The sequence below is a fragment of the Mastomys coucha genome, unplaced genomic scaffold (genome assembly GCF_008632895.1).
Source record: "Mastomys coucha isolate ucsf_1 unplaced genomic scaffold, UCSF_Mcou_1 pScaffold7, whole genome shotgun sequence".
In the NCBI taxonomy this organism is placed as follows: Eukaryota; Metazoa; Chordata; class Mammalia; order Rodentia; family Muridae; genus Mastomys; species Mastomys coucha.
In genome coordinates, this window is record NW_022196913.1 from 61,412,492 (window position 1) to 61,423,822 (window position 11,331).

General features: G+C 51.2%; 1 protein-coding gene across 4 annotated transcripts in view; it reads right to left on the minus strand.

Annotated features, from left to right (window-relative positions):
• Positions 1-1,051: 1,051 nt before the first annotated feature.
• Positions 1,052-11,331, minus strand: part of Trpc7 (transient receptor potential cation channel subfamily C member 7) — a 127,000-nt gene continuing 116,720 nt past the window's right edge. For 3 of the 4 annotated variants that reach the window (XM_031358881.1, XM_031358879.1, XM_031358882.1), the window contains 4 exons: positions 10,895-11,116; positions 10,028-10,108; positions 3,899-3,974; positions 1,052-1,909 (listed from right to left, as the gene is read on the minus strand). In XM_031358881.1, coding sequence (XP_031214741.1) covers positions 1,740-1,909; positions 3,899-3,974; positions 10,028-10,108; positions 10,895-11,116 — 549 coding nt within the window. In that variant the 3' untranslated portion in view covers positions 1,052-1,739. The remainder of the gene's footprint in view (positions 1,910-3,898; positions 3,975-10,027; positions 10,109-10,894; positions 11,117-11,331) is intronic. The other variant, XM_031358880.1, reaches the window with a different exon arrangement.

Below are 11,331 nucleotides of genomic sequence, written 5' to 3' on the forward strand. Positions count from 1 at the left end.
AGATCTTGAAATGCAAGTCTGATTTCTCTGCATATATGCATGCATACTCCTGGGGGGAAATGCATGCAAATCTACCTTGAGTTGAAACTACTCTAAGACAAAATGCATTTATTGCATCTACTCTACCAAACTGCAGTTATGGGCTAGTCTGTGCTCAGCTGTCAGAACATGAGATACAGTAGGCCAAAGGATAGCTCACTGGGTACCTGTATCCAAAAATACTAGCCGTCCAGTACAGCGATGCCTGTTGGTACATAGAGTCACATGACTGCCTAGGAACAGCTGCCACCTAGTTTGAGAGGATGCCATACTGTGTGTTAGTGCCCAGCAGAATCCAAATGAAGAGTATGGCTCCTATGAAAGCAGAACTTTGATGCTCTCATAAAAGTGAAAATCAGCCATCACATGGGTTACCATCTATACATATGTGCACACACGCATATGTGTGGAGATGTGTGTATGCATACACACCCACTCTTTTTCTTTTCCAGGGTATCTTCCAGGTATTTGAATCCTGACCCTCCTTCTAGGGTCGCTGAGAAGACTCAGAAAGCGGACTTGTGGGAAATCCTGAGCACAGCACACAGTAGGTACTCAGTCACAAGCTGAGCCATACCACCAGCTGTATCCCAGGGACCAGAGGACTCACCTTCAATCCCAGGGCACCCTCTCTGACCCCCGGTGAGACACATTGTTTGGGGCTAGGCGCCATCTGGCGGCAGCTCTTCCCACTCTCAGGTCCTTCAGGTGTGAGGCTCCATCCCTGTCCTCCCTGCTTTACACCCAGTAGGGTGGGGATGCTCCAGGGGAGAGCTGGAAGGACATGAACCTGCCACTTCCATCAAGGCTTCCTTCACTTCCTGCCTGACCTCGGAGATGCTGGGGTCAGGGCTGGAGCAGCAAGTGGGGTAGTGATGGTAGAGGCTGTGAACTTCGGGGGCCATGGCTGTGGTTTGGTTCTGTCCTCCCAGACAGCCCTGACCCAGAGGGTTTCCAAAGCCAGGCCCCCCAGTCAGAGATGGCCCAGCAGCACATCCAACAGACCCCCAAGCTCTTATGAGGTAATTTTATTTCTTCTCATTTTAGGTAAAAATAGTAAATACAAGATAATAAAGGTAAAAATACATTATTTGGATTTTGTTGTTCTCTAAACAATGACAACTTTTTCTCTACAGTACATTTTTTGATTTAGTGTTTTTAAACTTTTTTTTTATATAAACAAATAGAACTATTTAGCTATTAGGCTATCTGGGTTCTCATCTGGCACTTAAGAGTAGGTCACAGGTCACCTCCCGGTTCTGGTTGTGTGTGTGTGTGTGTGTGTGTGTGTGTGTGTGTGTGTATGTGTATCGGTGAAGAATAAGAAGGGACTCAGGTGTACAGGGCTGACTTCCCAGGACACAGCTGTCATCCTGAGTCGAGCCGGAGGGCACACATGTGCATCCAAGATGGCCTTTTCCTGCTTTGGCCACGGAGGCTGGACAGGAGGTCTTGTGTGTGTCTGATGGCACTTCTTCCCTCCTTGGGGTAGCTTGTCTCTCCCAACAGCCTAGTTTCACAATCCTGGATCCAGGCGGTTCCTGGGCTATAGGTATCAGTCATGTGCCCAGGAGAGCCAGTGGTTCCCCCTGCATCTCAGGGGAGTGGAATGGAATCCCCTCCCCAACAGGGCCGAGACTGGGACATCTGGTCTGGCTTTGGAATGCTGTCAAAAGTCAGTCATGCGTGCAGTCAGGCCGCTAAATGTCCTTGCCCTTGTTCACCCTCAGGTGGTCTTTGTTCAAATTCTTTCCAAACTTCTCACTGAGCTGCTGGATCAGGTCTGCCAGCTCTCCTGTAGCTTGAGACTTCTCCTCCAGGAGCTCATAGCGAAGGCTTGAGATGTCTTGCTTGATCTCTTTGAGTTCACCTGAAAAGACAGAAGAGGAGGGCTTGCTGGGGATGTGTGTGTAACAGGAAGGAGGTGCTGTGGTTGCAGGTCCAGCCCTGGGGTGGTTGAGCAGGGGGAGGGTGTTGGGAGTCTTGAAGAGCCTTGTGTCCATAGATCTCTGAGGAAGAGTGCCACCCAGCCTGTTTCCCATGCACACTTACAGCCCCTCCCCCCATTCCTGGAAAGCCTCTCTCTTCACAGCTTGGAGAGGTGGAATTCAGGGCTGTGAATTTTTGGGCACCTGTTTCACACGCCGCTGGCTCCAACAATGGCCTCAGCACACGTGTATGTCAAGAGTAAGCAAGATGCTCATTAGCTGGGACATGGGCTGGCCGGCTGCAGCTCCCATTAGTTCTTAAAAGCAGCCTGAGGTGAGCCTCCCCATGCCTGTAGGTGCCTCCTCCCCTAATAGGATACCACCAATCACTTTCATTTTCTGTTTCCATAGTGACCCATGTGGTTAGAAGCCTGAGGGGTCTAGGCCTGTGGGAATCTCTTTATTAAGCACAAAGGGGAGTAGAAAGGTTCTTTTCTCATATGCTAGACACCAGACTTAATTCTTGTCCACTGCTTGTGGGTATACTATTCCTATTTCCTATGCAGTGTGCTTAAATATATAAAGTGCAGAGGTCTTATATACATGATTATACCCCCTATTTTTATTAGGCTGCTTCACTAAGCCCCAGACTCATATCAGTTAACTTAAAATGACATGTGTACCCACCCCCAAACTGTGTATTAGTTATCTTTATGTCCGTCACAGCCCCACACCACTTGAGGCTGTTGCAGTACCCCATGATCTAATAAGTGGGGCCCACAAGGAGTGGTAGGGCTGCTGCTCAGCTGCTTGGCTCTGTGTGCTCAGCATTGCCGATTTTGAAGGCTGTATGCTAGGTACCCCAAGATATGAAGTTAAGGACCAGTGGCTGAGCTCTTTTGGTAGCCCTGTGGCCCAAGTGAGGGGAGATAGGGTACCTCTAGATATGGGCAAGAGTCTTTCAAATATTTACCCTAGGTGTTGCATGATTAATGACTCAGTATAGGGCATCTGCTTCTTAAGAATACTTGCTTAAATTAAGCTGAACACTAACTCATTCAGTGAGACTGATATAGACAAGGACTGCAGTGTGCATGGGAAGTACCAGATACTGTTCTCTGAAGTGTTGGCCTTGCCACAGATGTGGGGAGGCATTAGGCTGGGCCCTGCATTTTCACCAGCTGCCACTGAAGAGGGGCACTTCAGAGTTCCTCAGAGAAATGCCTACTGCCATAATCTCAGACCTTGGAACGGAGACACGATGTGCGGCTGGCTCTGAGCCAGTGGCAGGTTCTGAAAACGGGGCACAGGCCGACCCTTCTGTATATGTGCCCATACAAGAAGCTATGATTCTACATATCCTGAGTTCAAAGGGCTGGAAGCCAGCTGAGAATGCCATCACTGTGAGAAGAATAGTAATGCCTAACAATGTCCCATACCTCCATGATGTCCACAATGTCATCGTTAGTGGTTGGCCTCAGGATAAGTTATGCCACACGGCAAACAGGAACTAAGGTGACATGTTAAGGTGACATGTGGAGGCAGGTGCTAATCGTCTGTGTTAGGAGGGAATCCTGGACTACCCAGGAGCCAATCTCATCACATGCCTTCCTTACAAGGGGGGGAGGTAGAAGGGCCGGGTGGAGATGATGGATACAGGAAAGGAGGTGACGAGAGGGGTGTAGATTCTGAGGGGCAGGTCAAGTGCAGAGACTTGGGGTTTGGGCTTAAGGTGGACCAGTAGCTGCTGAGTGAGGAATTGAAGACCTTGGTCCCCCCAGCTCACGGGAATGCACCTGCTTGCACTGAAGAGCCAGGCATTCTCCAGAAAGAACACAGAACCCAAACCACACCAGTCTCCACTAAGAGAACCGGGCTTGACCCCCTGACCTCTAAAACTTTGAGTAAAATCTCTTTGGGGCCTCCCATACCTTCGTTGACTTCATCGTTCTCTCTGTCCACCTGGGCCTTCAGCACGTATCTCTTTATGAGCCGCTTCATGATCTTCTGAAATGAGAAGCACAGCAGTGCTCAGAAGCGGCGAGGCCAGCTTCTCACTCACCCTTGATCCCTCAGATATGCACAGGCCTGAGCCTGCACCCCCAGTTATGGAGGAGCAAGGGCTTTGGCCCCTGGCTTCCAGATAGCTCACTGGCAAAGTATCCCTTAGGGGAACAAAGATTGAACTACACATAAGGGACACCACGAGAAGAACCGCGCGTCAGGAAGCCCTGGCAGAGCTGAGCTTTGAATTTTGCCAGCTAGTTGTCCCAGTGTTCTTGTGAAGTCACAGAGGTTAAAAATATTCCAAAACTGAGATTTCTGGCTCTCAGGAGCAGCATGAAGAGAGGGACTGGAGTCCCCTGCTCCCCGGCGCTGCCCCATCCGTCCAGTGCTTGGTTCACCTGACCATACCTAGAATCAAGAGGGCACAGCAGCACCTTCTAGAGTTCAGAAGCTGGTAGTAGACCTGGGTTCAGTCCTGAGTTCTCTCTGACCACAGGAAGACGGAACTGTACTGTATGCAAAGCTCTGGATGCTCCAGGTCATTTTCCTGTTGATGCTCTCAGCAGGGACTCTCTTGCCAAGGGGATGTCTTCAGACTGTGGCCCCAAGGTTTTATCTGTAACTGAGCTAAGTTTCTTTCACCTATAGCCCGGGTGAGCTTAGTCAGCCCCCCATCACCCATGCCCGTGGTCTCCCTTCCCCTTGGCTCTATGGTTTGGATGGAGGGAACAGCTCATTAGCGAGCTGCGCCCTGTTCGTCCCCATGAGGTGGGGTTTAGTACAGCAGTGTCTGAAGTGACTGATCCACTCTTCTACTCTGTGATCCACTCTTCTACTCTGTGAAGCAGGATATCTACATTATAGGACCATGTACCCACCCCTTGGCACCTCCAATGGAAACAGGAGCCAAACAAATACAGAGAGAAAAATAGTCCTTCACAGGAGACAATGGGGTTATCTATTACCTGCTAACCTAAGAAAGCCTGCGAATTTGTCTCCTGCAGAGTTTTAGGCTGACCCAAGTACAAGGGAGCTAGTTAAAGCTCGCCTTTCGAGGCAAACCTCAATGATTAAGTGTCTCTCTGCTGGGTGTACTCCTTCCTGTAGGCTTGAAATGCTAACACTCGGGAGTCTAAGACAGGAGGTTAGTGAGTTCCTAGGCCAGTTCCGGTCTGGGCATCACAGCGAGACCCTGTCTCAGAGAAGCCAGCCAGTGGCTTCTCTGCTTCTGGAGTGAAGGCGTCTGTCTCACTGGTCATGATGAAGATGGCAAAGCAGATCCTAGAAATGAAGGGGGATGAAAGGTACCTTTTTGCGGCTGCAGAAGTTACTACACTGCTTCCTAGTATCTGCTGTGTTCCAGATTGAGTCACACGGTTAATCTAAGTGTCCAGAAACATCCCCAGGGCTATGCTTATCACTTCAAAAACGTGGCTACCAAGCTGCGGTCTGGATTGGCGAGATCAGCTCGCATGCCACTTCCTCGGTGGTGGGAGTGGTGGGGATGGGGGTGGTAAGGGTGGGGGTGGTGGTCATGATGGGGGGGCGGAGGAGGAAGAGGAAACTCAGGCATCCATGCTGCATCTTACGCCCTGTGTCGTGTCAGTCTTATCCACCGAAACGATCTCGATCTCCCCAGAAGCTCAGGGACAGATGAATTATTATTTACAGATGAGGACTTGGGGGCTCAGAGCGTGGGGTACTTCTCTAGGGTGGCACAGATGGGGGGCAGGGGAGGGCAAGGTTTAGGTTTAGCGGAAATGAAAACCAAAGCCGAAACTGCAGTAAGAGGTGAATTCCCTGGCGGTTTGGAAATGAGACGCATGGCCCAGGAGCTGGATCCGCCAGTCAGTGGACTGGGGCTGGCTCTGGGTACCTCTTACAGAGAGGCCTTATTATATCAGCAGATGGGTAACCTCACAGAGGGAAAGAATTGCTGGCCTCACAGTCCTTGTGCTTGAGCACACGTGGCCTTGATCTGAGTGGGTTTCTACAGTTTTGGGGTTCAAAGGGTAGAGAATCAAACACGGAGGGATCTGAAGGACAAGCCTACCGGTAATGTTGTGCCACAAACCATAACATGGTTAGGAGACATTCTCCTTGACATGCCTGCCAGAAGGCTCTGGGCAGGAGGGCTGCCTGTCCAAAGTTTCCTGTTTCATTATGTGTGCGTATTGTGGGGATAGGGTAGGGTAGGATGGGACGGATGTAGGGAAGGTGGAGAAGGGAGGGAGGGCGCCGCTTTGTATGGAATTTTAGACAGCTCCTTGTTTCCTTCCACTGAGTCCTTTGGCTTCATGAGGACGACCTCTGCCCTGCTCCTGGCTGCATCCCTAGCCCCTACTCCTGCCCTTACCCCTGGCCCTGGCCCCTACCCCTACCCCCACCCCTGACCCCACCCCCATGACTTTAGCTAGCAGCAGAGGTGAGTATTTTTAGTGCTGTGTCACTCAACAGAGGAAGACCCCAAGCAGATGCAGAAGAGACGCACACTGAGTAAGAAGGGGCTGTCACACAGAGACTAGCCTCCAGGCGCAAGGGGCACACCTCCCCAGTTGCAGACTCCTGGGGTGTGGTCTGTGGGTGCAGGTGGGAGGGGACACAGATCTTCTTTCTTGGGACCTGCAATCTTTGTGCTGCCAAGGTGGCCAAGAACACAGCCTAGAAAGAGAATAAATACTGTATACTGACAAAGGCAAATGAAGTGGAGCCAGATGGACATGGCATAGCCTCCACCAACAGAAAGCAGGAGCCGATGGAAGTGTAGGTAAAATGGCGCTCATGTTTGTGAGATCCTGGTACAAGAAAAGCAGCCCCAGTGGCGGCTCGTCTGGAACGTGCTGGTTTTGTCTCACAGCAAAAACCAGCTAGAAGGTGAACCAGAAGATGTCTACCCTCAAGACAGGTGGAGATAGATAGGGGTTCAAGGCTAGCCTCAGCTACATAGGAAGTTCAAAGCCAGCTAAAGCTACATGAAGCCGCCCTGTCTCAAGAAACCCAACCAAGCCATTGCCCCCCAAACAATAACAAAATAAACACTCTCCCTTCTGAATGACCCCACTGTGTCATGAAACGAAGGTCTGTTTGGATGGCGGACTGTGCCTGGGTTCTGTGGTGTCTTTAGGATGTGGCTGTGTGCTTTGTTAGAGAGAAACGCTTCCCTTGGAGAGTGAGTATTGGGGTCTGTATCCCTAACAGACAGACTCTTGGAACAGGCCACAAGGCAACTCTGAGGGGAGGTGAGCTTAGACATGGCAACGATATCACGGCTTGTTCCAGTGTTTGGTCTCTTGGATGAAGCCCAGGTAGGAAACAACCTAACTAAAGCAAACACCTAGTGCTGAGGGAATCTAGCGATCCAAGCTGGCTCCTCCAGTCTGCAGGAACTGTCTTTCCTGACCAAACAAGGCAGTGGGCCTGAAAAGTAGAGTGACCAGACTGGCCTCGAACTCAGAAATCCACCTGCCTCTGCCTCCCAAGTGCTGGGACTAAAGGCGTGTGCCACCACTGCCCGGCTCGACTGAAAATCTTAAAACAGAGAATACTACCCACCAGGGAACTCCTAAGGACTGATAAAGGGTGTCAGGCTCAGGGCTGCTCAGGGCAGAGTGCGCTGCTGGGATTCTCCAGGGTTATGGCCAATGACCACAGTGTACGAGGCTGACAGAATAGGCACTCAGTGAGCTGGCACTCTGGGGAGATGGACTGAGGGCTTCAGGTTCTCCACACACGTGGAAACTGCTGTGTGATGAGCATGTAGCCTGGAAAGTTCCCTGTGGGCCCACAGACAGGCAAAATGACTCAGGTCACCCCCAGATCCATCCCTTTGCTTTGCCTGTTGCTGCTGGTGATGGGAGGCAGTTTAAGGGCACTCTGGCTCCTTGTCCTCACCCTGGGCTTGGAGGTTCAGACAGAGTCCATTCAATAGACTGCGAAGGGCCTGCAAAGCAGGGGAACTCTGGGGGAAGCACCAGGAAGAGGGATGCCAGGCGAGTGTCTGGGCAGTGTTCTGGGGTAACAGAGTAGTGCCCCCGGAATCGGGTGGGTCACAACCGGATGTGAGGCCTCAGCCAGGCAGACAGTTCTCTCTCATCTGTAAAAATCTGCCATTATCTGGGGTAGCCTGCTTCCACTTGTCCTCTGGGGTCATCTCAAGGTCAGTTTAGGTCCTGAATAGATGATTACAGCTCAGAAGGATGCCCAGATGCTAATAGAAGGGTCTTCTCAGTACCCCTGCTGCTCCATCCCCCCCACCCCTCCCCAGCCCTTGCCAGGTGCCTTTGTGCCTTTCTGCCATGAAAGCTTGAATAAGTAGCCTGGAGCTTTTCTCTAAGCAACAAGAGATGATTGAGCACAGCTTCCCAAGGTCACCCCTAGCCTGAGGCAGAAAAGCGGGGCGTTGTTTGTTATCCATTGCAGCAGCAGGGATTGGGGATTAAAGTCTGGGTGGCTGGAGGCTGGGATGCTGGTGGGCAGACAGGAGAGGCTACTGGGCTGATTGTGATTTATCTGGGTGCAGGATGCTCACGCACAGCCATCCTTCCTTTATCTCCCTAGCTGGTTCCGCCCAACACGGAGGTTCTGGAAGGCAATTCCTATCTTCTTAGTGACAGAGAAAAATCTGTGCTCTTCTCCGAGAAGCTGAGAGGTGGGAGCCTTCTGCTGGTCAGAGGACTTAGACTGTAAAACAGCTCAAAGCAGATCAAACTGGGCATCTCCATTCTGTGCACGATTAGACTCAAGATCTGCCCGTTGCCAATTTTGAGCTCATGTCATCTGATAAAACGGTACGCTCTTTGAAGGCTGAACTGTTTCTTAATTGTACAATTAAACCCTCTCCACTGCACAGCTGGCTTCTGAAACCCAGATGAGGAGATTCAGCTAGGGACCTGTGTCAGGGAGATGTCAGGCCCATGAGGGTTCCCCATGGGAAAGCAGCACCAAGGCCTATCACCTTCTCACCTCAGTCCAAAGGGATACCAGGACAGCATCACATTATAGCCAGGAGAGATTACCCTTAGGGAGTGGAAGGTAGGGAAGAATGCCCGTGCTAACATGTGGTTACCATTCATCACTGCTCACGAGTGGGGTCAAACTGGAACAAAGACTTAAGCCTAGGCTTCCAGAAGGGATGCAGGGATTGCAGGCAGGGGTGATGGTGGAGGGGGGCTTGGTTACAGAATTCTGTGGCATCCACCTCTGCAGGCTGCTAGTCTAAGGACAGGTGTGCAGGGATGATCCTAAGATCCACCTGGCCACCTAAGGCACATTGGGTGCCATGGGGGGGGGGCATTCCTTCCCCTGAACCCATGCAGCCTCAGGTCCTGCTGTCTGTGTGTCTAGACTGTGCATCGCCTGTGTCTGTTTTTCTCCACCACCCACTCACACAGCCCAACTGTAGCCAGCAGTTCTTACATCTGAACCTGCACACGTGTCCTCCTTACTGGTGTCTTGCCTGATGACTGAAGTTCAGTCTTACTGTGTCTGGTCTGTCCCTACAGGACTTCCTCTCCTGGTCCTTCTTAGAGAGCCCTGCCCCCGTCCTGAGTGGCAGGGCTCTGCCTTCCTTCCGACTGTATCTTCTGCTCTTCCCTTCAGCAGCTCGATGTATATTGACCTAAAAGGCTCCACGGTTGCCTCCTTTTCCTGGCTGAGGTCTTGGCCAACTCTCCTCTCCATGAAGACGCTCCTCTAGCCAGGCGTTCCTGGGTTTCTCCAGGTTTAACCTTATTCTTTGTTTCCTGGGACTTCTATCAGTTTAATGCCATGTGCTGTCTATGGGTTTGTCATATGTCTCTCCTCTTAAGTGGCCTGGAGGTGCCACTAAGGTACTTTCTACCTCCTCGGTAAATGGCACAGTGCCTGCTTACAGCAGGTTCCCTGAAGGGAGCTGAGCTCTCTGTTCACGCTGCAATGCGACGGGCCCATCCTGGTGGGCTTGCCCTCTGCCCACACTTAGGTAAGGCTGGTTACCTGGTATCTGGTGGGCTACAATGCGACGGGCCCATCCTGGTGGGCTTGCCCTCTGCCCACACTTAGGTAAGGGTGGTTACCTGGTATCTAGTGGGCTTGCTGAAGGTGCTGTTTGCTGTCAGGTTTTCAGAATTCCTCATGCCGGCCTGGTAGCGAGTCTTCTGGAGCAAAGAAAGGAAAATTACATACATACACACGCATGCAGGACTCGAGGATATCTACATACAGGGCCAGTCTGTAGGGGACCTTCTGGAAATAGATTTAGAAATGGCTTGGCTTCCTAGAGTATTGCTCCTGGGAACTGAGTTGCTGTAAGGTTGTCATGGTAACAGACCATTATTGGCCCATTTGATCAAGGAAGCCCTGAGTTTTTTTGTCTTTCCTCTAGACCTCCTCAGAGGTTCTGCTATGCAAGGAACATTGAGACCGCAGAAGCAAGAGAGACTGGGCAGGGAACTCGGTTCTCAGATCATCCTCTGGGTACTTTCTGCAGAAAGCTATTCTATGCTCATATGCCCTAGGACAGTGGTTCTCAACCTCTGTCACCTAAGGCCATCTGCGTTTCAGATATTTACACTACAATTCATAACAGTAGCAAAATTACAGTTATGAAGTGGCAGTGGAAATAATTTTATGGTTGGGGGGGGTCACCACAACATGAGAAATTGTATTTTAGGGTTGCAGCGCTGGGAAGGTTAAGAGCCATGCATTAGGGAGTTCCCCTCAGCTGGGGCCGTGTCTTTTTAGGCAGCAGGCAGTTTGCTGAACCCAAAGCCTCTCCTGAAGGGGTTTGGGGACCTTGCTGAGGTGCTTGGTAGATTCTGTGAGGCAATGGCCTCTCACAGCTCCCCCTGCGCCCCCAGGCCTTCCCCTGTCCCCTGCCTCATTTCCCCCTCCACCCCGCCCCCACTGGATCTGAATCTGGAGCTCGGCTATCAGCTACCTACCCTGAACTTGGAGTTCAGCATGCCCATTTCCAGGTCGTTTTCACAGCGTTTGGCCTTAGATTGGCAGAGCTTTATGAGGCACATCTTGATTCTCATTATGAGATAATAAAAGGATTTAGGGCTCGGCACCAGGTTAAAGGGAGCAGGGAGAGTTCTTCCTTCATCAAAGTAAGAAAGCCAGAGCTTCGCTCGAGCAAATTTCCACTCCACGTCCGCGTCTTCCTGCGAGACAAGGGAATAGTCACACTGGTCAAAGGCCACGATGACATCTGAGCTTAGAGCAGGGTGACCGACTGAGTCTAGAGCAGATCACTGGGCAGGACGGGCATGTTTACCCCATCTGCCCGACTGTGATGTGTGCTCTAAGACCATATGCATACACCACTCTTTTTTCTTTTCTTCCCCCTTTCCTATCTCCCTCTTGCTCCGGCCCCGCT